The sequence below is a fragment of the Bufo gargarizans genome, unplaced genomic scaffold, assembly GCF_014858855.1.
Source record: "Bufo gargarizans isolate SCDJY-AF-19 unplaced genomic scaffold, ASM1485885v1 original_scaffold_2052_pilon, whole genome shotgun sequence".
Classification (NCBI taxonomy): domain Eukaryota; kingdom Metazoa; phylum Chordata; class Amphibia; order Anura; family Bufonidae; genus Bufo; species Bufo gargarizans.
Genome location: NW_025334623.1, coordinates 108,117 through 133,131, shown reverse-complemented (window position 1 = coordinate 133,131; position 25,015 = coordinate 108,117). Strand labels below are relative to the sequence as shown.

Sequence of the window (25,015 nt, the reverse complement as noted above, 5' to 3'; positions counted from 1 at the left end):
TGAGTACAATGAATCCCATATCATCTTAAAATTTATATAATCTTTATTAGAAAATCAGAATGAACATGATTACATAACTTATAACAATATTTTGTAAAAGTTGTACCAAGCCATAAAAGTGAAAGTAACTAATAACTACAGAGCCGGTTTATATTATGTGACTATTCTCATAGAAAGGAGTCATCTGGGTCTAAAACACTGCGCGATGGTGGACTCTATTGGGAATTGTATCTGGGGTGCACTAGAAACTATATACTAGTAGCAAACACCCATCTAACTATGTAAAAGAGACTAACACCTGGGCGGTGGGCAAAATGCTAATTGGTGGAGCTGAAATCTGAAGCTACTAACCGTAAGATGAAATGTAGAACCAGTCAAGAGGGCTCCTCCTGAGGACGCAGAACGGCGAAACGTACGTCGGGGAGATCCAGAGCCCTATTCTTTGACCCCTCTTGACTGGTTCTACATTTCATCTTACGGTTAGTAGCTTCAGATTTCAGCTCCACCAATTAGCATTTTGCCCACCGCCCAGGTGTTAGTCTCTTTTACATAGTTAGATGGGTGTTTGCTACTAGTATATAGTTTCTAGTGCACCCCAGATACAATTCCCAATAGAGTCCACCATCGCGCAGTGTTTTAGACCCAGATGACTCCTTTCTATGAGAATAGTCACATAATATAAACCGGCTCTGTAGTTATTAGTTACTTTCACTTTTATGGCTTGGTACAACTTTTACAAAATATTGTTATAAGTTATGTAATCATGTTCATTCTGATTTTCTAATAAAGATTATATAAATTTTAAGATGATATGGGATTCATTGTACTCATTTATTAAGGGTGTTTAAGGAGCAGTATTATAGTAGTTATATCCTTGTACATAGGAAGCAGTATTATAGTAGTTATATTCTTGTACATAGGAAGCAGTATTATATTAGTTATATTCTTGTACATAGGAGCAGTATTATAGTAGTTATATTCTTGTACATAGGAGGCAGTATTATAGTAGTTATATTCTTGTACATAGGGAGCAGTATTATAGTAGTTATATACTTGTACATAGGAGCAGTATTATAGTAGTTATATTCTTGTACATAGGAGGCAGTATTATATTAGTTATATTCTTGTACATAGGAGCAGTATTATAGTAGTTATATTCTTGTACATAGGAGCAGTATTATAGTAGTTATATTCTTGTACATAGGAGCAGTATTATAGTAGTTATATTCTTGTACATAGCAGGCAGTATTATAGCAGTTATATTCTTGTACATAGGAGGCAGTATTATAGTAGTTATATTCTTGTACATAGGAGGCAGTATTATAGTAGTTATATTCTTGTACATAGGAGCAGTATTATAGTAGTTATATTCTTGTACATAGGAAGCAGTATTATATTAGTTATATTCTTGTACATAGGAGCAGTATTATAGTAGTTATATTCTTGTACATATGAGCAGTATTATAGTAGTTATATTCTTGTACATAGGAGCAGTATTATAGTAGTTATATTCTTGTACATAGGAGGCAGTATTATAGTAGATATATTCTTGTACATAGGAGCAGTATTATAGTAGTTATATTCTTGTACATTGGAGCAGTATTATAGTAGTTATATTCTTGTACATAGGAGCAATATTATAGTAGTTAAATACTTGTACATAGGAGGCAGTATTATAGTAGTTATATACTTGTAGATGGGAGCAGTATTATAGTAGTTATATACTTGTAGATGGGAGCAGTATTATAGTAGTTATATTCTTGTACATAGGAGGCAGTATTATAGTAGTTATATTCTTGTACATAGGAGCAATATTATAGTAGTTAAATACTTGTACATAGGAGGCAGTATTATAGTAGTTATATACTTGTAGATGGGAGCAGTATTATAGTAGTTATATACTTGTAGATGGGAGCAGTATTATAGTAGTTATATTCTTGTACATAGGAGGCAGTATTATAGTAGTTATATACTTGTAGATGGAAGCAGTATTATAGTAGTTATATTCTTGTACATAGGAGCAGTATTATAGTAGTTATATTCTTGTACATAGGAGGCAGTATTATAGTAGTTATATACTTGTAGATGGAAGCAGTATTATAGCAGACATATTCTTGTACAGAGAGGCTTTATAATAGTAATAGTCTTGAACATAGGGACAGTATTATGGTAGTACTTGGTCATGCTTGTTTTTGAGCTCTGTAATCGCCTTCATTTATATTTTGGCTCTTTCCTCATTCACTACACCACAGACTCTGAAGTGAAGGGTTTCTTTACCCAGCTGATGATTGACAGGGATAGGTGCAGCAGCCGGCAGACATAGCAAGCCGGTTTTGCGAGGCAGATGAACCATGGAATGCTGTCTTGGCAGAAGGAATGCATGAGAGAGAGGAAACAAGGGTCTTATCGAGTCTCTGTCATGACTTCTTCAAGGTTAATGAAGTCTTAAAATAGCATTAGATATAAGATCTTCTCCAAAGAGCTTGGGAATTTTTACACACACACATAGTAAGATTCACCCTCAGCCAGAAAGTAAAGGGGAGCGGTTACCAAAACTTGTGTCTTATGTGGAAAGTCAATGAGCAGACAGTGTTTGATTGTTATGGTGTATTTTCAGCATACTGTGCACATTACTGGGAGAACTGGGGAGAATGTGCGGTTGGAAGTTTCAAGTAATAATAATAAAGTTGAACCTTGACTTGTGGAGAATTTCTGATTTCCGTATCACTGGTGGTAGTGGGAAATGTGATTTTTGGGTCCCTCACTTGCACTTTGGGTGTCTTTCTTCTAGTTCCTGGAAGGTAGCATAAGCCAGTTATAAAGGCCAGTTCACACTCAGAGTCCAGAGGACTGATGACAGTCTAACTTACGTTTGGCTTGGCCATACATGAGAAATGATGGTTCTCCATCCAATGAGCATTCCCATGTGTTCTGCTATAGCTAGGAGAGGAATGCCCACCATGGGAATGGCATCATGGGAAATCATAATCATCTTCCTCAATATACAGTGGCATGCAAAAGTTTGAGCACCCCCTGGTCAACGTTACTGTTACTGTGAACGGTAAAAAGGGTTTCCCGAGATCATTTTTTACTGATGACCTATCCTCTGGATAGGTCATCAGTATCTGATCGGTGGAGGTCCGACACCTGGTCCCCCACCGATCAGCTGTTTGAGAAGGCAGCAGTGCTCTCAGTAGCACAACAGCATTCTCTCAGCTTTTCCTAGGCCGGTGACATCACGTTCATCGGTCGAGTGGCCTAGGAGTTGAGCGTGATACCAAGCAGAGCCGCTGCTTGGTGTGCTGCGAGAAGGCCACGGCGCTCCCAGGAGCTGTGGTGCTTTCTCAAAACAACTGATGGGCGAGGGTCCCAGGTGACAGCCATTGGTCAAATCTTGGTATACCCTTGTAAGCAAGTTGAGGATGAAATGAACTCCAAAACACATAAAGTTAAAAATGAAAACACACTTTCCAACATTTTAAGCAATCGAAGTGTATTATTTTGGGTTTGTACAATATTAGAGTGAAAAGAGTACCTTGTAAAAGTATAAAAACCCAAGGAGATTTGACTGAGGTCTAAGATGTTAAATAGTCTCTTGGAGTTAAGGCTTGTTCACAGTCATCGTTAGGAAAGTCCAGGTGATGCAAAAGTCAAAGCTTTATAAATACCCAGACTCCTCTAAACTTGTTCCAAAAAAATGGGTGGTTCTAGGCAGCTGCCAAAAACTCTGAAATGGGTTGAGGACCACAAAGTAGGAGAAGGCTATAAGAAAATAGGAAACCATTTACAGGTTGCCATTTCCTCAGAAATGTAATTAAGAAATGGCAGCTACCAGGAACAGTGGAGGTCAAGAGAAGATCTGGAAGACCAAAAAAAAATTCAGAGACAGCTGCTCGTAGGATTGCTAGAAAGGTAAATCAGAACCCCGCTTGAGTGCAAAAGACCTTCAGGAAGATTTAGCAGACTCTGGAACATTGTTCTACTGTTCAGTGACACCTGCAAAAATATATTCATCAGAAGAAAACCTCACCCTCAACCTGTGTCCGCCACAAAATTCAGCGTCAGAAGTTTGCATAAGAACATCTAAACAAGCGGATGCATTTTGTAAACATGTTCTGCGGACCTATGAGGTTACAATAGAACTATATGGCCACAACACGCAAAGGTATGTATGGAGATAAAAAGGGCACAGGATTTCATGAAAAGAACACCCCTCCAACATGGGAGTGGATCATTCATTCTTTGGGGTTGTGTTACAGCCAATGGCACGGGGAACATTTCACAGGTAGAGTGGAGAATGGATTCAATGAAATTTCAGCAAATTCTGGAAGCAAACATAACACCAACTGTGAAAAAGCTGAAGCTGAAAAAAGGATGGGGTCTACAAATGGATAATGATTTTAAACACGCCTCAGAATCCACTATAGACGACCTCAAAAGGTGCAAGCTGAAGGTTTTACCAAAGTAAAGAAGTGGTGCCAGCGAGGTTAATGGATCAGTACCAGCTCCCATCCCTCGGCCTCTATCCCAGGATGTGCAATATTATGCAGGACTGTGTAATACTACTGGATCACCAGGGGCCAGGCATTGTATATACAGTTGCAAGAAAAAGTATGTGAACCCTTTGGAATGATATGGATTTCTGCACAAATTGGTCATAAAATGTGATCTGATCTTCACAACAATAGACAATCACAGTCTGCTTAACCTAATAACACACAAAGAATTAAATGTTACCATGTTTTTATTGAACACACCATGTAAACATTCACAGTGCAGGTGGAAAAAGTATGTGAACCCTTGGATTTAATAACTGGTTGAACCTCCTTTGGCAGCAATAACTTCAACCAAACGTTTCCTGTAGTTGCAGATCAGACGTGCACAACGGTCAGGAGTAATTCTTGACCATTCCTCTTTACAGAACTGTTTCAGTTCAGCAATGTTCTTGGGATGTCTGGTGTGAATCGCTTTCTTGAGGTCATACCACAGCATCTCAATCGGGTTGGGGTCTGGACTCTGACTGGGCCACTCCAGAAAGCGTATTTTCTTCTGTTTAAGCCATTCTGTTGTTGATTTACTTCTATGCTTTGGGTCGTTGTCCTGTTGCAGCACCCATCCTCTGTTGAGCTTCAGCTGGTGGACAGATGGCCTTAAGTTCTCCTGCAAAATGTCTTGATAAACTTGGGAATTCATTTTTCCTTCGATAATAGCAATCCGTCCAGGCCCTGACTCAGCAAAGCATCCCCAAACCATGATGCCCCCACCACCATACTTCACAGTTGGGATGAGGTTTTGAGGTTGGTGTGCTGTGTTCTCCACACATAGTGTTGTGTGTTTCTTCCAAACAACTCAACTTTGGTTTCATCTGTCCACAGAATATTTTGCCAGTACTGCTGTGGAACATCCAGGTGCTCTTGTGCAAACTGTAAATGTGCAGCAATGTTTTTTTTGGACAGCAGTGGCTTCCTCTGTGGTATCCTCCCATGAAATCCATTCTTGTTTAGTGTTTTACGTATCGTAGATTCGCTAACAGGGATGTTAGCATATGCCAGAGACTTGTGTAAGTCTTTAGCTGACACTTTAGGATTCTTCTTCACCTCACTGAGCAGTCTGCGCTGTGCTCTTGCAGTCATCTTTACAGGACGGCCACTCCTAGGGAGAGTAGCAGCAGTGCTGAACTTTCTCCATTTATAGACCATTTGTCTTACCGTGGACTGATGAACAGCAAGGCTTTTGGAGATACTTTTATAACACTTTCCAGCTTTATGCAAGTCAACAATTCTTAATCGTAGGTCTTCTGAGAGCTCTTTTGTGCGAGGCATCATTCACATCAGGCAATGCTTCTTGTGAAAAGCAAACCCAGAACTGGTGTGTGTTTTTATAGGGCAGGACATCTGTAACCCACACCTCCAATCTCATCTCATTGATTGGACTCCAGTTGGCTGACACCTCACTCCAATTAGCTCTTGGAGATGTCACTAGGCTAGGGGTTCACTTACTTTTTCCATCTGCATTTTGAATGTTTACATGGTGTGTTCAATAAAAACATGGTAACATTTAACTCTTTGTGTGTTATTAGGTTAAGCAGACTGTGATTGTCTATTGTTGTGACTTAGATGAAGATCAGATCACATTTTATGACCAATTTGTGCAGAAATCCATATCATTCCAAAGGGTTCACATACTTTTTCTTGCAACTGTATGTATTCTGTATGACACCAGATCGCCAGAGACTATGCTTTTTAAAAGATTTCAGTTTGTTTTTGAATTCATTTGTACAGTTTACATTAAAGGTTACATTAAAGATGGAAAAAGTTCTGAAATGATTTATCTTTGTTTCATTTTTTTTACAGCACAGAAACCTGACTTTTAGCAGGGGTGTGTAGACTTTTTATATCCACTGTATATGTACACTTCATAGCACTCTGATTTTACTTACTTATATAGCGCTGACATATTCTGCAGTGTTACTTATGCTGTATACCACCCGATAACTAGTGACTGTGTACATGTATGCTGTGTAACAATGGACCAGAAGACATCAGTGTACACATTTATTATCACATATTAATCACAAAAATATGTAAGAAATCACTTCTATTATGCAAAAATTAAATAAATGCTGAAAAAAGTGTAAGTATTCATCTCTGCTACGTCAAATAGTTATTAAGTATATTATGCAGTATACTATGCAGTATATTACGGTAGTTATTACTGTAGAGAGAGAGCGCAATATGTCACACAAACCACAAGTTTCCAGCACATACAAATTTAACTCCAGGAAACATCAGCTCCATATGATAAGCTCCAGGCGGAGACGCGTGAAGATCACAAAGTGGCAGAAGAAGACAGAGCAGTGGTGGACATCAAGGAGAGCAGCTTCAGTGCGAGGTGAGGACCTGACTAGATCCGGTACAGTAACGTCTGGGTCTTTGTCTTGTTGCGTTGCTCAATTCATTGTTCCCTCATGTTCCCAGACCATGAAACAGCAAAGCAGCCCAAACCACCAACCCATGGTGCTCCATCCATGAGGGTTTGGTGTTGATGTACAGCAGGGATGGCCAACCTGCGGCTCTCCAACAGTTGCAGAACTGCAACTCCCAGTATGCCCAGTCTGCCTACAGCTATCAGCCTACAGCAGGGCATGGTGGGAGTTGTAGTTTTACAACGGCTGGAGAGCCGCAGGTTGGCCAGCCCTGGTGTACAGGGTTCAGTTTGTGCTAAAAAAGTTCCACTTTTATCTCATCTATCTATAAAACATTTTCCCAAGAGCATTGTGGACATCTAGGAGATTTCAAACAAACTTGAGACAGGCTGCAATGTTTTTTTCTGGTGTCCTTCCATGAACACCATTCTTGTTCAGAGTTCTTCTAATAGTTTTGCAGTTCGTAGAATCTCCAGTAGGTCTTCTTGCTGTTTCACGTCTGACCTTTCAGGATTGCCTGTTGTGTTGATGTAACTTCTACAGAAAAAGAAACAGTCCTGAATCTTCTCCATTTGTAGATAATTTGTTGAATTGCGGGTTGATGAACACACACACACGTCTTTAGCTTTTATAGGCTTTTCCAGCTTTGTGCGTGTCTGTAACATGTTGTCACGGATGGTGTTGCAGAAAGCTGGAACTTATAAATAAACATCCGACTGGCTTGATCCCAAACTAAGGCGTATATGGGTGAGCCCTATAAAACCCCTAGAGCTCTCCCTGACTGCTATGCCCATGCAAAGGTCTTTATGGTAGATGATTGCATGTCCACGTACCTAATACTATGTGACACCTGAAAACCCTATAATAGTGAGGGGACACGACCACCGGCTCCCTGCACTGAATATGGACGGAGTCAGGGTCACCTAGAATCAAGCCAGCAAGGAAACACAAATAAAGGAAGCAGACTTATCTTAGGAATCAGCAGAAGCAGCCTCCAGCAGTGAACACCTCACCCAGGAAGAAGTATAAACCGCAAAGTGAGGCAGTATGGGAGGGAATACAAAGGGAGACAATTAGTGTAAATAGGTGACAGCTGGGAGAAGGAAAGGAGATGACAAAGTGAAACCAAAACAAAGAACGTCATGCAAGAGGTAGAGAAGAACGTCTAACAGACCTTCTCACAGACCTGGCGGTGACACATGTCTTCTGAGGTCTCCTCAAAGTTATTTGCATTGAGGCATGGTTTACTCTAACCAATCTGATTTGTCAGTAACCAGGCTTTGTGTGCCTTTATTAAATGAACATGGCGCCAGTAAAACCTACACTTCCAATCTCATCTCCTTATTGAAACACCTACTGATAATGAAATAAGTTAACACAGAGGTCCACTAACTTTTTCTCTATGTAGTGTAGATGTCTGTAATTGTGAGGTAGATAACAATCAGGCCTCCTTCTATTAGTAATAACTGCAGAAATCACTTACATTTTCTTGCAACTGTATGTGTGTATTTATCTTATTGTAGCAGATGCTGTATAATGGAACTATCTAGAGAGCAGTGATGTCACTTCCTGTTCAATATACCTTATATCTGAAGAGTGGTGATGTCACTGCTGTAAAATATAACTTCTATCTGGAGAACAGCGATTTCACTGCTGCATCATATAACTTATATCTGGAAAAATGTGATGTCACTTCTATATAATATAGCTTCTATCTGGAGTGGTGATGTCACTATTGTATAATATAATCTATAGCTGGCGAGCGGTGATGTCAGTGCTATATAACTTCTATCTGAACAGTGATGATGTCACTGCTATATAATATAATTTCTATTTGGAGAGCAATGATGAAAATGCTGCATAACATAACTTATCTCTGAAGAAGAAGAAAAGAAGACTATAACTGCAGAAGAGATAAAGATGGCAAGACCAACACTGAAGACAATGTGGAGATGTCAGAACCTGTGGTCAATGGATAATATTTGTTGTTCTCCAATTATCTTCACCTTTGTCTTCCAGGTTAAAGACTCCCATCTAGGATCATCATGAATTTCCTCCTTCACTTTGGTCTTCTCAATGTCATTGTAGTCTGTAAAGTCTTCTCTGCACCTTCTTGTTCCACAGAGAAGAACTTAATTAAAGACAAAGAAGAAACTTCTTGTATAAATCTTGGCTTGTCCATCCTCCCACTGAATGACATCCCTAAGAACACCGCCATCCTCATCCTGTCCTCCAACAACTTCAAGTCACTCTCCACCTCCAGCTTCAATGGTCTCAAAAAACTGACGCAGTTGGATGCAAGTGATAATGGGATGACAAGTTTTGAAATAGACTTAGCACTGAACTTAGAAGAACTTAATCTGGCCAATAATACACTGAAGACGCTACCAATGGTGTCTCAGCTACCAGGACTAACTACGTTGCAACTATCCAACAACCACATCACCACTATTCCAGAAAAAGCCTTCATGGGCTTGAAGAAACTCGACAGTTTGGAGCTTCAGCACAACTACATTGACTCATTAGACGAACAGGTGAGGTCAATAATAATTTTTCAATGTGTCAGTGTACAAAAGTATTATAATACTGCCCCTATGTGCAAGAATATTACTATAATACTGCCCGTATAAACAATAAAATACCATAAATTTGTCCTCTATGTACAAGAATACAATTATTATGATACCGCCCCTACATACAAGAAAAAAATACTATAGTACTGTCTCCTGTGTACAAGAATATAACTACTATAATACTGCCTCCTATGTACAAGAATATAACTACTATAATACTGCTCCTATGTACAAGAATATCACTACTATAATACTGCTCCTATGTACAAGTATATAACTACTATAATACTGCTCCTATGTACAAGAATATAACTACTATAATACTGCTCCTATGTACAAGAATATAACTACTATAATACTGCCTCCTATGTACAAGAATATAACTACTATTATACTGCTCTTACGTACAAGGATATAACTACTATAATACTGCACATGTGTACAAAAATATAACTACTATAATACTTCCTCCTATGTATAAGAATATAACTACTATAATACTGCCTTCTACATACAAGAATATAACTACTATAATACACCTGTGTACAAGAATATAACTACTATAATACTGCTTATGTACAAGAATATAACGACTATAATACTGCCTCATATGTACAAGAATATAACTACTATAATACTGCTCCTATGTACAAGAATATAGCTACTATAATACTGCTCCTATGTACAAGAATATAGCTACTATAATACTGCCTCCTGTGTACAAGAATATAACTACTATAATACTGCCTCCTATGTACAAGAATGTAACTGCTATAATACTGCTCCTATGTACAAGAATATAACTACTATAATACTGCTACTATGTACAAGAATGTAACTACTATAATACTGCTCCTATGTACAAGAATGTAACTACTATAATACTGCCTCCTGTGTACAAGAATATCACTACTATAATACTGCCTCCTATGTAGAAGTATATAACTACTATAATACTGCCTCCTAGGTACAAGAATATAACTACTATAATACTGCTCCTATGTACAAGAATATAACTACTATAATACTGCTCCCTATGTAAAAGAATAAAACTACTATAATACTGCCTCCTATGTACAAGAATATAACTACTATAATACTGCTCTTACGTACAAGAATAAAACTACTATAATACTGCCTCCTATGTACAAGAATATAACTACTATAATACTGCCTCCTAGGTACAAGAATATAACTACTATAATACTGCTACTTTGTACAAGAATATAACTACTATAATACTGCTTCTATGTACAAGAATATAACTACTATAATACTGCACCTGTGTGCAAAAATATAACTACTATAATACTGCTCCTATGTACAAGAATATAACTACTATAATACTGCCTCCTATGTACAAGAATATAACTACTATAATACTGCTACTATGTACAAGAATGTAACTACTATAATACTGCTCCTATGTACAAGAATGTAACTACTATAATACTGCACCTATGTACAGAAATATAACTACTATAATACTGCTCCTATGTACAAGAATATAGCTACTATAATACTGCCTCCTGTGTACAAGAATATAACTACTATAATACTGCCTCCTATGTACAAGAATGTAACTGCTATAATACTGCTCCTATGTACAAGAATATAACTACTATAATACTGCTACTATGTACAAGAATGTAACTACTATAATACTGCTCCTATGTACAAGAATGTAACTACTATAATACTGCCTCCTGTGTACAAGAATATCACTACTATAATACTGCCTCCTATGTAGAAGTATATAACTACTATAATACTGCCTCCTAGGTACAAGAATATAACTACTATAATACTGCTCCTATGTACAAGAATATAACTACTATAATACTGCTCCCTATGTAAAAGAATAAAACTACTATAATACTGCCTCCTATGTACAAGAATATAACTACTATAATACTGCTCTTACGTACAAGAATAAAACTACTATAATACTGCCTCCTATGTACAAGAATATAACTACTATAATACTGCCTCCTAGGTACAAGAATATAACTACTATAATACTGCTACTTTGTACAAGAATATAACTACTATAATACTGCTTCTATGTACAAGAATATAACTACTATAATACTGCACCTGTGTGCAAAAATATAACTACTATAATACTGCTCCTATGTACAAGAATATAACTACTATAATACTGCCTCCTATGTACAAGAATATAACTACTATAATACTGCTACTATGTACAAGAATGTAACTACTATAATACTGCTCCTATGTACAAGAATGTAACTACTATAATACTGCACCTGTGTATAAGAATATAACTACTATAATACTGGCAACTATGTACAAGAATATAGCTACTATAATACTGCTCCTATGTACAAGAATATAACTACTATAATACTGCATCCTATGTACAAGAATATAACTACTATAATACTGCTCTTACGTACAAGGATATAACTACTATAATACTGCACCTGTGTACAAAAATATAACTACTATAATACTGCCTCCTATGTACAAGAATATAACTACTATAATACTGCCTCCTATGTACAAGAATATAACTACTATAATACTGCTCTTACGTACAAGGATATAACTACTATAATACTGCACCTGTGTGCAAAAATATAACTACTATAATACTGCTCCTATGTACAAGAATATAACTACTATAATACTGCCTCCTATGTACAAGAATATAACTACTATAATACTGCTACTATGTACAAGAATGTAACTACTATAATACTGCTCCTATGTACAAGAATGTAACTACTATAATACTGCACCTGTGTATAAGAATATAACTACTATAATACTGGCAACTATGTACAAGAATATAGCTACTATAATACTGCTCCTATGTACAAGAATATAACTACTATAATACTGCCTCCTATGTACAAGAATATAACTACTATAATACTGCTCTTGCGTACAAGGATATAACTACTATAATACTGCACCTGTGTACAAGAATATAACTACTATAATACTGCCTCCTATGTACAAGAATATAACTACTATAATACTGCTCCTATGTACAAGAATATAACTACTATAATACTGCCTCCTATGTATAAGAATATAACTACTATAATACTGCCTCCTATGTACAATAATAAAACTACTATAATACTGCTCCTATGTACAAGAATATAACTACTATAATACTGCTCCTATGTACAAGAATATAACTACTATAATACTGCTCCTATGTAAAAGAATATAACTACTATAATACTGCCTTCTACATACAAGAATATAACTACTATAATACTGCTCCTATGTACAAGAATGTAACTGCTATAATACTACCTCCTATGTACAAGAATATAACTGCTATAATACTGCCTCCTATGTACAAGATATAACTACTATAATACTGCCTCCTAGCTGTGAGGACGTGTGTCAGTAGCTCTCCTGAGGCTTTGGATGTCTGGAGAAAGCCCAGGGCGGGGCCACTCTGGGTGGGAATGCTCCCCAAGCAAGGCCCAGGCTTCAAGGCCTATTCTAGGAGATAATTCCCAGACCTCTCACACCATGGATAATTATCCAAAAGTTTCTTTGGAAGGAAGGAATGTTCCGAGTGTTGCCAGTCCCAGTGCAGCAGGAAGCAAAGAAGAAAAGAAAGTGTTGGAAGTAAAGAAGGAGACATACCTGAGTAAGAGCATGGCGGCAGGTGTGCAATCCACCCCACCCGCAGGCAGACAGAGGAGAACATCCCTGGAGAAGCAGACCATGCAGGAGAATCTGCAGCAGCCTGTCCTGATGCGGTCTGACCGCACACGTTATGGGAGTGGGAACAGCGCAAAAGTCGCCAACACGACAGATGAGACCAGAGGGAGTACTGCAGGAAGGCTTCATGGGGCCACAAGTGCGGTCACTGGGAAGATAGTGACCTCGCAGCAGTGACCACGGCTGCACCAAGTCCAGTGCAAGGACCAAGCGGAGGGACGCCTGTAAGGAGCCATTCTGTGAGTACACTGCCGACACAGCCCCCAATACTCAGCGTGCACCAGAACTATGTCTGGCCGAGCGGATCCCAGCTCTGGTCAAGAGACTAGAGACATTAAAAAAGACTAAACTACAGCTGCAGAAGCAGATAGATTGTGTCTATAAGCTAAAGGCAGCAAACCCCAACAATCAGGCTGTCCATGACAAGAAGCTGAGCTCCCTCGCTGTGCAGCTCGCTGACACTGTGCAGGACATGGAGGCTGTACTGGAGCAGATGGGACCAGTCGCTGAATCCTTCAGGAACCAGCAAAGACATGAGGAAAGACCTGCGCCAGAACCATCTCCATCAAAAGGTACCACAAGTTCCAGCAGTTTGTACTGTGAAGCAGGACTATGGACTCCAACCAGAAGGTAACTCTGCAGTAGCAGTGCAGTCACCTCAAGCCCTGGGGGGCAGTAGAGAGCAGCAGGACTGTGGACTGAAACCAGAAGGTAACTCTGCAGTAGCAGTGCAGTCACCACAAGCGCTGGGGGGCAGTAGAGAGCAGCAGGACTGTGGACTGAAACCAGAAGGTAACTCTGCAGTAGCAGTGCAGTCACCACAAGCGCTGGGGGGCAGTAGAGAGCAGCAGGACTGTGGACTGAAACCAGAAGGTAACTCTGCAGTAGCAGTGCAGTCACCACAAGTCCTGGGGGGCAGTAGAGAGCAGCAGGACTGTGGACTGAAACCAGAAGGTAACTCTGCAGTAGCAGTGCAGTCACCACAAGCCCTGGGGGGCAGTAGAGAGCAGCAGGACTGTGGACTCTCGCCTGAAGGTAACTCTGCAGTAGCAGTGCAGTCACCACAAGGCCTGGGGGGCAGTAGAGAGCAGCAGGACTGTGGACTCTCGCCTGAAGGCAGCAGTGCAGCAGAGAGCTCACAGGTCATGGCTCAGCAGGACTGTCGGGGCTCTGTAGAGCAGGATCATACTGCCAGTGACTGCATTGATATGACTGCATGTGATGTTACTGATGATGTTTCTGCAGAGGGGAGCGCTTCACAGTCTGTGTGGGATTTGGGGTCATCTCTAGACTCGGGTCCACCATTGGGTCAGCCTTCAGAGGCTTGTGACCCGCAGAGTATAAAGGATGGTGGTGGGGAGGGGGCTGTACAGTCTGATGCACAGCACTTCCCCCCCTTTAGTTACACCAGAAGTGTCGGACCCCCATAGTGCAGGCGGTCAGCAGCCACCACAGCGCCCCCAAGTTCAGCAGGAGGGTGGAACTGGTGGTGTCTCCTCTGGTAATGCCTGGAGCCGTGGGTCACCATCCTTCAGGTCTAATGTGAACTATACAGGTCAGGCTTTTAAGAGGAGGAACGTGGTCAGGTTCAGACATAGAGGGGCCAAGGAGGAGTTGCCTGACAGGAGGTTTGTGGTCCGTGAACTTCTGTGCCACCAAATGGGTTTCCTGCCATCTAACATCCTGGCAGTGATAAACCTTCCTGACAGGCAGGGGTATGGCGTTAGTTTTAAACTCATGTCTGACCTGGACCGCTTCTGGGCTCATTTCTCCCGGGTGAGAGATGCTGATGGCTGGAATAAGTTCAGCCTCATCCCCATCTCTAGATCAGACACAGCAAGCGTCACCATAATATTCTGGAACGAGTCGGTACCCTACCAGGATATTGTTGTATGGCTAAAAAGACACTGTGACCTAATGTCAGATCTCACCAAGACCAGGGACGAGGATGACATATGGACTGGGGGGTGGAAGGTCCTGGTAAAGTTACGGCAGGTTAACAACATTACCCAACATCTGCCCAACTCATTCTTTATTTGGCCGGGAGAAAGGGGTATGCTTCTATGCGGGTCAGCCTAGAAAATGTTTTAAATGCGGAAAGGCCGGTCATATTGCGAGTGTGTGCACCCTGGTAAAATGTAACTTATGCGGGGAGATCGGCCATGTCAGCGCCACCTGCCAGAACATCCGGTGCAACCTCTGTGGTAGGATCGGTCACTCCCACAGGGACTGTCCAGACGCCTGGCATAATGTTTGTAAGGACTTCCCTGATGAGGACTTGCTGGAAGGGGCAGATGACCTAGAGGAGGAGACGCTGTTGTCAGGGTCAGCAGTGACACCGCCCGAGCCTCAGCACAATATGGGTGACAATATAGGTGACATAGTGCCTGACCAGTCCCAGCCAGGAGCCTCAGAGGGGAATGGGGAGGTCACTGAGCAGGTTGTGGGCACGTCGTCTTCTGCCCCAGCATCAATAAATCCACAGAAAAGACGGAAGAAGGACAAAACCAGCCGTAAGCCTGAGGGCGAATGGACCACTGTCCAAAAACCTTCCAAAAAGAAAGTAGACCCCGGGTCAGGTGTCATGACCATAACAAATAGGTACGGTGTCCTATCAGAGTCAGACGCTGAGGAAGAGATGAAGAGAGAGTTAAAGAGAGTGGTAGATGAATTTAATGAGGACCAAGAGGGCGACCCCCCCACAAAAAGGAAACCCCCGCGAGCTAAACGTCTGTCCGAATCAGACATGGAGACAGGTGGTCGGCAGGTGGGCTCAGACTCGGATCTATGATGATGGGGGTAATATCTCTGCTACTTGTGCTTTGCTTTGCTTTGATGGCTGACTTCAACCTTAAAGTGTTCTCCAGTAATGTGAACAGTGTCAGAGTGAGGAGGACCAGGCATGCGGTTTATGAACATCTAAGGTCTCTTGATGCTGATATATTCTTCCTACAAGAGACACGTTTAAATACGTTAGGACTCTTACGGGAAGCCGAGCGTGAATGGCGGTCTGGTCCATCCTTTTGGTCACTGGCTGTAGAACCAAGTGCCGGGGTCTCTATCCTCTTTAACACCAATGATGTAACTATACATAGGTTGACAGAGGTATTGATGGGAAGGTGCCTAATTCTGGAAGTTACTATTCGGGGTAGGAGGCTCCGTCTCATCAATATCTATGGTTCGCAGACAGTGACTGAAAGGATTAACCTTTATAATGAAGTGAAGCCATATCTCTTCACATCTATCCCTATCATCATGGCTGGAGATTTTAATGCCGCCAGGGCAGCTAGTGACAGGACCTCTAATAGGCCTCTTACCAGAGACTCCAAGGTCCTAAACAGAATCATTCAAAAGGCCGGGTTGTCAGATGTGTTTGTGCAGGGTGGTCGGAAACCAAAATTTACTTATTCTTGTAGTGAAAGAAGAAGTCGGATAGATTTAGCTCTGGTGAGTCCTACAGAGACCATTGGTGAGAAAGATGAGAATATCGTCCCTTATTCAGACCATCTGGCCTTATATTTCTGTTTGGGTGTCACAAAGTGTTCTGTGACAGGAAGAGGGTTATGGAGACTTAATTCCAGTCTATTAGAAGACCCTTCGGTTCAGAGTCATGTTCACTCTCTTATACAGAGTCAGCTAGAGAGAGTGGACTTTTATGGCAATATGGCCGACTGGTGGGAGGATGTCAAGGATGAGATCAGATCCCTCTTAAAGAGACTGTCAGTTATAAAGGGGAAGAGTAAGTATGGCCAGTATCTCAAGCTGCGGAAAGAATTGGAGTCACTCTATTCGGCGGGAGGGGGTGACCAACAAAGGATTGACCGGCTGAAATCTGAGATGAGGCAGTATCAGTACAGCAGGTATACCTCCCTGGTTCTTGAACGGGATTATGGGACCTTAGGGTCTCCTGATCCCTTTGAGAATTGCCGGGAGCGAGTGGCAAATAAATCTGTCACCGGTCTCACTGACCCCCAGGGTGTTTTGCAAGAATCTCGGGAGGGTATCCTGGGGGTGGTGAGATCTTACTATGCTGACTTGTTTCAGAGGAAGGTTTTGGATAGTGACAAGATGACCCAATTCTTGGAGGCAACTCCGCTCCCTGATACTAATGATTTGGACTTTTCTCCTTTGACAGCAGATTTGACGGTGGCGGAGGTTAAAGAGGCCATTGATGAGTTGCATCTGAAGAAGGCACCAGGTCCAGATGGGATAACAGCAGAATTCTATAAGACATTCAGAGACCTCTTGGCCCCAATCCTTGTGGATGTATATACAAATTGTCTAGAAAGTCACCTGATGCCTCCATCCATGAGAGTGTCCTCGCTGATTCTGCTGTCCAAAGGTAAAGAGCCGACCGACATCAAGAACTGGAGGCCGATTGCCCTCTTGAATGTCGACAGAAAGATTCTGGCAAAAATTCTGTTTTCTAGATTAGTTTGTCTGTCCTCAGCACTGTTGTCAGGCTGTCAGTTTGGCACAGTAAAAGGGCGGAACATCTCTGGAGCAGTCCTCTCGATAAGGGAGATGTTTGAGAGATGTAAAGCTCTGAGGTGTGGGAGATATGTCGTGAGTCTTGACCAGGCTAAAGCCTTTGACAGAGTAGATCATGAGTATCTATGGGCCACTTTGTCAAAGTACGGTATTCCGGGGCAATTCATCGATTGGCTGAAGACTTTGTATTGCGAGGCTGAGAGCTTTCCTCTGGTCAATGGTTGGCAGGGTGATACCTTCAGGGTTGAGGCAGGGGTGAGACAAGGTTGCCCACTGAGTCCACTGCTGTATGTATTTGCCCTAGACCCATTCCTGAGGTCACTGCAGGAGTGTGGTTTTCAGGGGGTGCCGGTCCCCCATTGCCTGCCCCTGAGTGTTGTTGCCTATGCGGATGATGTGACTGTAGTGATATCTGAGCCTCGTGAGGTGGAGATGTTGTCTGCAGCCTTCAGAAGTTACTCGGAGGCCTCAGGGTCTCTGGTCAACCTCTTTGGATATCAGACAGTGATCCAGATTTTGATCTGCCACAATTTGTGAGAGCCTCCACCTATATTAAAATCCTAGGGGTCAAATTTGGGAGGGATGATAACGCCAAACTAAATTGGGAAGAGAAGTTGGAAGCCGGAAATGCAAAGGTTCAGCGATGGAAGAACTGGAGGCTGACCTATAGAGAAAGGGTTAAAATGTTGAAGACTTACCTGGTCCCTGTCTTCTTGTATGTCTCTGTCGTTTTTCCTTTGCCGGAATCTTTCTCCGCTAGGCTCTTTAGCCTGTTCTTCCAACTGTTGTGGGGGAACAGGTTGAACCTGATAAAAAGAGGGATCACCTACCTACAGAGGAGAGAGGGTGGGTTGGATATGCTGAATCCAAGGGTGTTCTTTGACTCCATGTTTCTAAAAGTTTATTTTGGTTGCCTGGACTCAGAGAACAGCTCCCTGTGGGTGAACAGTGTCAGGGACTGGATATTGCCTTTTGCAGAATCTTGGGTGCGAGGCGGCAGTCTCAAGAGGGGTCGATGGACGAGTGACTACCTCCCCCAGTACCTGGACTATGGGCTGAAGTGTGTGAGAAGGTGGAAGATAGAGAAGTCCTACATTGAGGGTAAGCCAAGGAAAGATCTATATGTGAGGATCTGCAGGGCTTTCTTTTGTTCTCCCCTTGTCTTGAGGGATTGTGTGACTAGCACTTTACAAGAAAGTCTGAAGCTCCTCAATGGGAAACGTCTCCCCACCAAATTCTTTGACATAGCTTGGTTGTCATTACATGGAAAGCTATTAGTTAGGGGTAACCTAAAATTTTTAAGTGTTTCAGATAGGAACTGTCCTCTCGGTTGTCAGCAGGAGGAGATGATGGCGCACTTCATATCTGACTGCAGGGGTGGGAGGAGAATATGGGAAGAGGTGTCACAAAAGCTAAACATCCCATTACTGCAGTCCCTGACTTATCCTGACATCATCTATGCTGTTCCATCCAGAAATAGTAATGTAGACAGGGGGACAATGTACCTGATCATTTCTGTCATAAAATATTACCATTGGCACATGAGAACCCGCGTGTCTACAGTCGTGGCCAAAAGTTTTGAGAATGACACAAATATTAGTTTTCACAAAGTTTGCTGCTAAACTGCTTTTAGATCTATGTTTCAGTTGTTTCTATGATGTAGTGAAATATAATTACACGCACTTCATACGTTTCAAAGGCTTTTATCGACAATTACATGACATTTATGCAAAGAGTCAGTATTTGCAGTGTTGGCCCTTCTTTTTCAGGACCTCTGCAATTCGACTGGGCATGCTCTGAATCAACTTCTGGGCCAATTCCTGACTGATAGCAACCCATTCTTTCATAATCACTTCTTGGAGTTTGTCAGAAGTAGTGGGTTTTTGTTTGTTCACCCGCCTCTTGAGGATTGACCACAAGTTCTCAATTGGATTAAGATCTGGGGAGTTTCCAGGCCATGGACCCAAAATGTCAAAGTTTTGGTCCCCGAGCCACTTAGTTATCACTTTTGCCTTATGGCACGGTGCTCCATCGTGCTGGAAAATGCATTGTTCTTCACCAAACTGTTGTTGGATTGTTGGAAGAAGTTGCTGTTGGAGGGTGTTTTGGTACCATTCTTTATTCATGGCTGTGTTTTTGGGAAAAATTGTGAGTGAGCCCACTCCCTTGGATGAGAAGCAACCCCACACATGAATGGTCTCAGGATGCTTTACTGTTGGCATGACACAGGACTGATGGTAGCGCTCACCTATTCTTCTCCGGACAAGCCTTTTTCCTGATGCCCCAAACAATCGGAAAGAGGCTTCATCGGACAATATGACTTTTCCCCAGTCCTCAGCAGTCCATTCACCATATTTTCTGCAGAAGATCAATCAGTTTTTTTGGGAGAGAAGTGGCTTCTTTGCTGCCCTTCTTGACACCAGGCCATCTTCCAAAAGTCTTCGCCTCACTGTGCGTGCAGATGCGCTCACACCTGCCTGCTGCCATTCCTGAGCAAGCTCTGCACTGGTGGCACTCCGACTCTGCAGCTGAATCCTCTTTAGGAGACGATCCTGGCGCTTGCTAGACTTTCTTTGACGCCCTGAAGCCTTCTTAACAAGAATTGAACCTCTTTCCTTGAAGTTCTTGATGATCCTATAAATTGTTGATTGAGGTGCAATCTTAGTAGCCACAATATCCTTGCCTGTGAAGCCATTTTTATGCAACGCAATGATGGCTGCACGCGTTTCTTTGCAGGTCACCATGGTTAACAATGGAAGAACAATGATTTCAAGCATCACCCTCCTTTTAACAGGTCAAGTCTGCCATTTTAACTCAATCAGCCTGACATAATGATCTCCAGCCTTGTGCTCGTCAACATTCTCACCTGAGTTAACAAGACGATTACTGAAATGATCTCAGCAGGTCCTTTAATGACAGCAATGAAATGCAGTGGAAAGGTTTTATTGGGATTAAGTTAATTTTCATGGCAAAGAAGGACTATGCAATTCATCTGATCACTCTTCATAACATTCTGGAGTATATACAAATTGCTATTATAAAAACTTAAGCAGCAACTTTTCCAATTTCCAATATTTATGTAATTCTCAAAACTTTTGGCCACGACTGTATACACAATGAGCCATTCCACCACACCACAGCCGTAAACCAAATAATGTCTGAGCTCCAGTGGGTTAAGTCATTAGAGACAAGGAGTAACCCAAATAATAGGAAATTATGGAGGAATGTGTCTTTGGTTTAAAACAGAAAATATGTTATTTTGTGTTTGTTTTGTTTTTTGTTTCCCCTCCTCTTCTTTTTCCTCCCCAGCAAATGTGGACTTTATCAGTTTAATATAATTCTATAGGCATTCTAGCTGAGTAGTCATTGTGTGTACAATGCCTGTTATTTTTTGGGTTTTGTATTGTAAGAATGTATTTTTATTGTATTTTTTTTTGTTTGTTTGTTTTCACAATAAAAATTGCCTCCTATGTACAAGAATATAACTACTATAATACTGCTCCTATGTACAAGAATATAACTACTATAATACTGCCTCCTATGTACAAGAATATAACTACTATAATACTGCCTCCTATGTACAAGAATAAAACTACTATAATACTGCCTCCTATGTACAAGAATATAACTACTATAATACTGCTCCTATGTACAAGAATATAACTACTATAATACTGCTTCTATGTACTAGAATATAACTACTATAATACTGCTCCTATGTACAAGAATTTAACTACTATAATACTGCTCCTATGTACAAGAATATAACTACTATAATACTGCTCCTATGTACAAGAATATAACTACTATAATACTGCCCTCCTATGTACAAGAATATAACTACTATAATACTGCTCCTATGTACAAGAATATAACTACTATAATACTGCTTCTATGTACTAGAATATTACTACTATAATACTGCTCCTACGTACAAGGATATAATTACTATAATACTGCACCTGTGTACAAAAATATAACTACTATAATACTGCTCCTATGTACAAGAATTTAACTACTATAATACTGCTCCTATGTACAAGAATATAACTACTATAATACTGCTCCTATGTACAAGAATATAACTACTATAATACTGCCCTCCTATGTACAAGAATATAACTACTATAATACTGCTCCTATGCACAAGAATATAACTACTATAATACTGCTCCTATGTACAAGAATATAACTACTATAATACTGCTCCTATGTACAAGAATATAACTACTATAATACTGCCCCTATGTACAAGAATATAACTACTATAATACTGCTCCTATGTACAAGAATATAACTACTATAATACTGCTCCTATGTACAAGAATATAACTACTATAATACTGCTCCTATGTACAAGAATATAACTACTATAATACTACCTCCTATGTACAAGAATATATCTACTATAATACTACCTCCTATGTACAAGAATATAACTACTATAATACTGCTCCTATGTACAAGACTATAACTACTATAATACTGCTCCTATGTACAAGAATATAACTACTATAATACTGCTCCTATGTACAAGAATATAACTACTATAATACTGCCTCCTATGTGCAAGAATATATCTACTATAATACTGCTCCTATGTACAAGAATATAACTACTATAATACTGCCTCCTAGGTACAATAATATAACTACTATAATACTGCCTCCTATGTACAAGAATATCACTACTATAATACTGCTCCTATGTACAAGAATATCACTACTATAATACTGCTCCTATGTACAAGAATATAACTACTATAATACTGCTCCTATGTACAGGAATATAACTACTATAATACTGCCTCATATGTACAGGAATATGTTTAGATTGAATTATTCACTTTTACGTCTCTACTGTTCTGCAGGTATTTGAAGGTTTGCAGTCACTTAAGCATCTGGATTTGTCATACAATCAGTTGTTGCTTCTTCCTGATCGTCTTCTAGCTGGACTTGAGAATCTAGGAAAGCTTTACTTATCGTGGAACCGTCTTACACATATTCCTAATGACTTCTTTACGGATGTGGGACTGGAATACGTGTATCTGGATAATAATCCCTGGAATTGTAACTGTGCACTTAATTACTTTAAGATTTGGTTGAAGGATAATGAAGACATAGTCTACAAAGCCTCCAAAGCTGGTCCAACAATGAATCCAAAAAGCGTGATCTGCTCTCATGGGCCCCCACTGATCGATTACGACATGAACCATTGTAATGTGAAAGGAGATGTGGACATCAACTCAGTTCCTATATATACACAGAGTTCTGTCACCATATGGACAAACACACCATTGCTAACCACCAAGCATTTGCTTAGCGATAAACCAACAACAGAGCTAAGAGTTACAAAATGGTGGCCAACATCAACACCTACTGAAGTTGGTATTGATTCATTGCCAGTTACAGAAGCAACCACCACATTAAGAACCACAAAACCAACTACAAAAGAAACCACCACGTTAAGAACCACAATACCAACAACAGAAGCAGCCACCACATTAAGAACCACAACACCAACTACAGAAGCAACCACCACATTAAGAACCACAACACCAACTACAAAAGAAACCACCACGTTAAGAACCACAACACCAACTACAAATCCAATCACCTTCATATCCACAAGCACAACCAGGTATTTTAAGTCAAGCCCAAAAACCAGAGTAAAGTCAACCTCAACACCTTACCCAATAACATTGATGATGGTCACTACCAAGGTTGAGATTACCACCGATATTGCAAGCACGAGCAAAGAGCCCACAAGTGAAGAGAGTGTGAAAGTGTCTACAGTGAGTACTACCGAGGAACCCACCGAAATCCCAATCAACACAATGCTTCCAGCCAGAAGTTTACGGCCGGCAGCTTTTGGCATGGATTGGTTGGTGATGGTAATCCTTAAGCACTGTTGTCTTCTCCATGTGATTATCTATGGTTTGTGTATTTTCCTCCTCCTAGTGGGGATCATCATCACAACGATGTGTTTGCTGTGGATCTACTGCTGTAATCAGGACTTCCACCAATGGCCTCCAGGAATAAGGCTCATCCGATACAGTATTAGGGTTCCCATGAGCGATGAAGATATCTTACTCGTGAACAATGGTGCCATTGAATCCCACTTCAGAGACCAGTCTTTGGCCGGTGTCACTAAGATGTTGGTTCTAGAGTCTGACCCTCAACAACAGGAGATAAGATACACCTCAGCTATTCTGTAATATAAAAGAGGGTGGGTGATGTGATGATTAACAGCGATATGGATGACTCCCAATTTGATAGGTTACAGCCCTGGTTTTGTTTGTTTGACCCCCAGGTGACAATTTTGGACTATATTGAATAAAAAGTAACACAAGTGACAAAAGTCGTTTTCACTTCAATGTCATAATTCCTGATAATGTGTCCACTAGGGGTGCTATTACTTTTCAGTATACAGCTAGGCATATAGTATCTGTCTCATCATGTACAATACAGCCTGGATAGTATAAGATGTTAAAGGGCACAGAAAACACCTCCCTATGATAAAGTTATCTCCTGGAGGGTTTCCAAATTCTTGCACCCTACCATCTCTTACACCAGGCTGTTCTATGAACTATGCAGATGGTGAACGGGGTAGACTTCTTTGTCTATTAGTTCCATTATAGCCAAATACCGATAATCCAGAAAATTAATCAATCCGGTATCAAGCGATCATACTAGGAAACAGCAGATCATGATCAGACCACGGCTGGTCCAAAACCTGAGGTGCTTGACCTCCTGCTGCAATTTCCTGCTGGGAGAGGGAGACAATACTCTGCTTCATCCCCACGGTTAGAATAGAAAACTGTTCACCAAGATGAGAGAGATCGGGGTGGAGAGAATTGGTATTGGTAAGGCACACCACCGTATTTTTGTTCCGTGCCCGAGTCCCATTTTTTATGGTTTGTACACGGACCCATTTATTTCTATGGGACCGCGAAAAATGCGGACTGTACACAGATGTCATCCGTTTGCTGTCTGTATCCATGTATCTGTCCCACAAATTATAGAATATGTTCTATTCTTGTCCATTTTGCGGACAACAATAGGCATTTCTACTTTTGGGCCAGTGAAAAATGCAACATGCAGACGACCGCAAAATACAGTCGTGTGCATGAGGCCTAAATTTTGCAACTATTGATCCAGAGAAAGACACAAGTCATGAGCCAATCCGTCTAAATTCAACATTCAAACAAGAATTCTGCACATTTACATAAGCATTACTGCTATTTTGTTCAAAGAAATCATTACTGTGACTAGCACCTGAAGTAACTATTCCACAGATACACAGCTCT

General features: G+C 40.8%; 1 protein-coding gene across 2 annotated transcripts in view; it reads left to right on the top strand.

Moving 5' to 3' along the window:
• Positions 1-24,061, top strand: part of LOC122923915 (platelet glycoprotein Ib alpha chain-like) — a 44,939-nt gene extending 20,878 nt beyond the window's left edge. The window contains exons 1-3 of one of the 2 annotated variants that reach the window (XM_044274778.1): positions 6,771-6,891; positions 8,945-9,459; positions 22,577-24,061. In XM_044274778.1, the coding sequence (XP_044130713.1) occupies positions 8,971-9,459; positions 22,577-23,923 (1,836 nt within the window). In that variant the 5' untranslated portion in view covers positions 6,771-6,891; positions 8,945-8,970 and the 3' untranslated portion in view covers positions 23,924-24,061. Of the gene's footprint in view, positions 1-6,770; positions 6,892-8,944; positions 9,460-22,576 lie in introns of those variants that run through there. The other variant, XM_044274779.1, reaches the window with a different exon arrangement.
• The last annotated feature ends 954 nt before the right edge of the window (positions 24,062-25,015 follow it).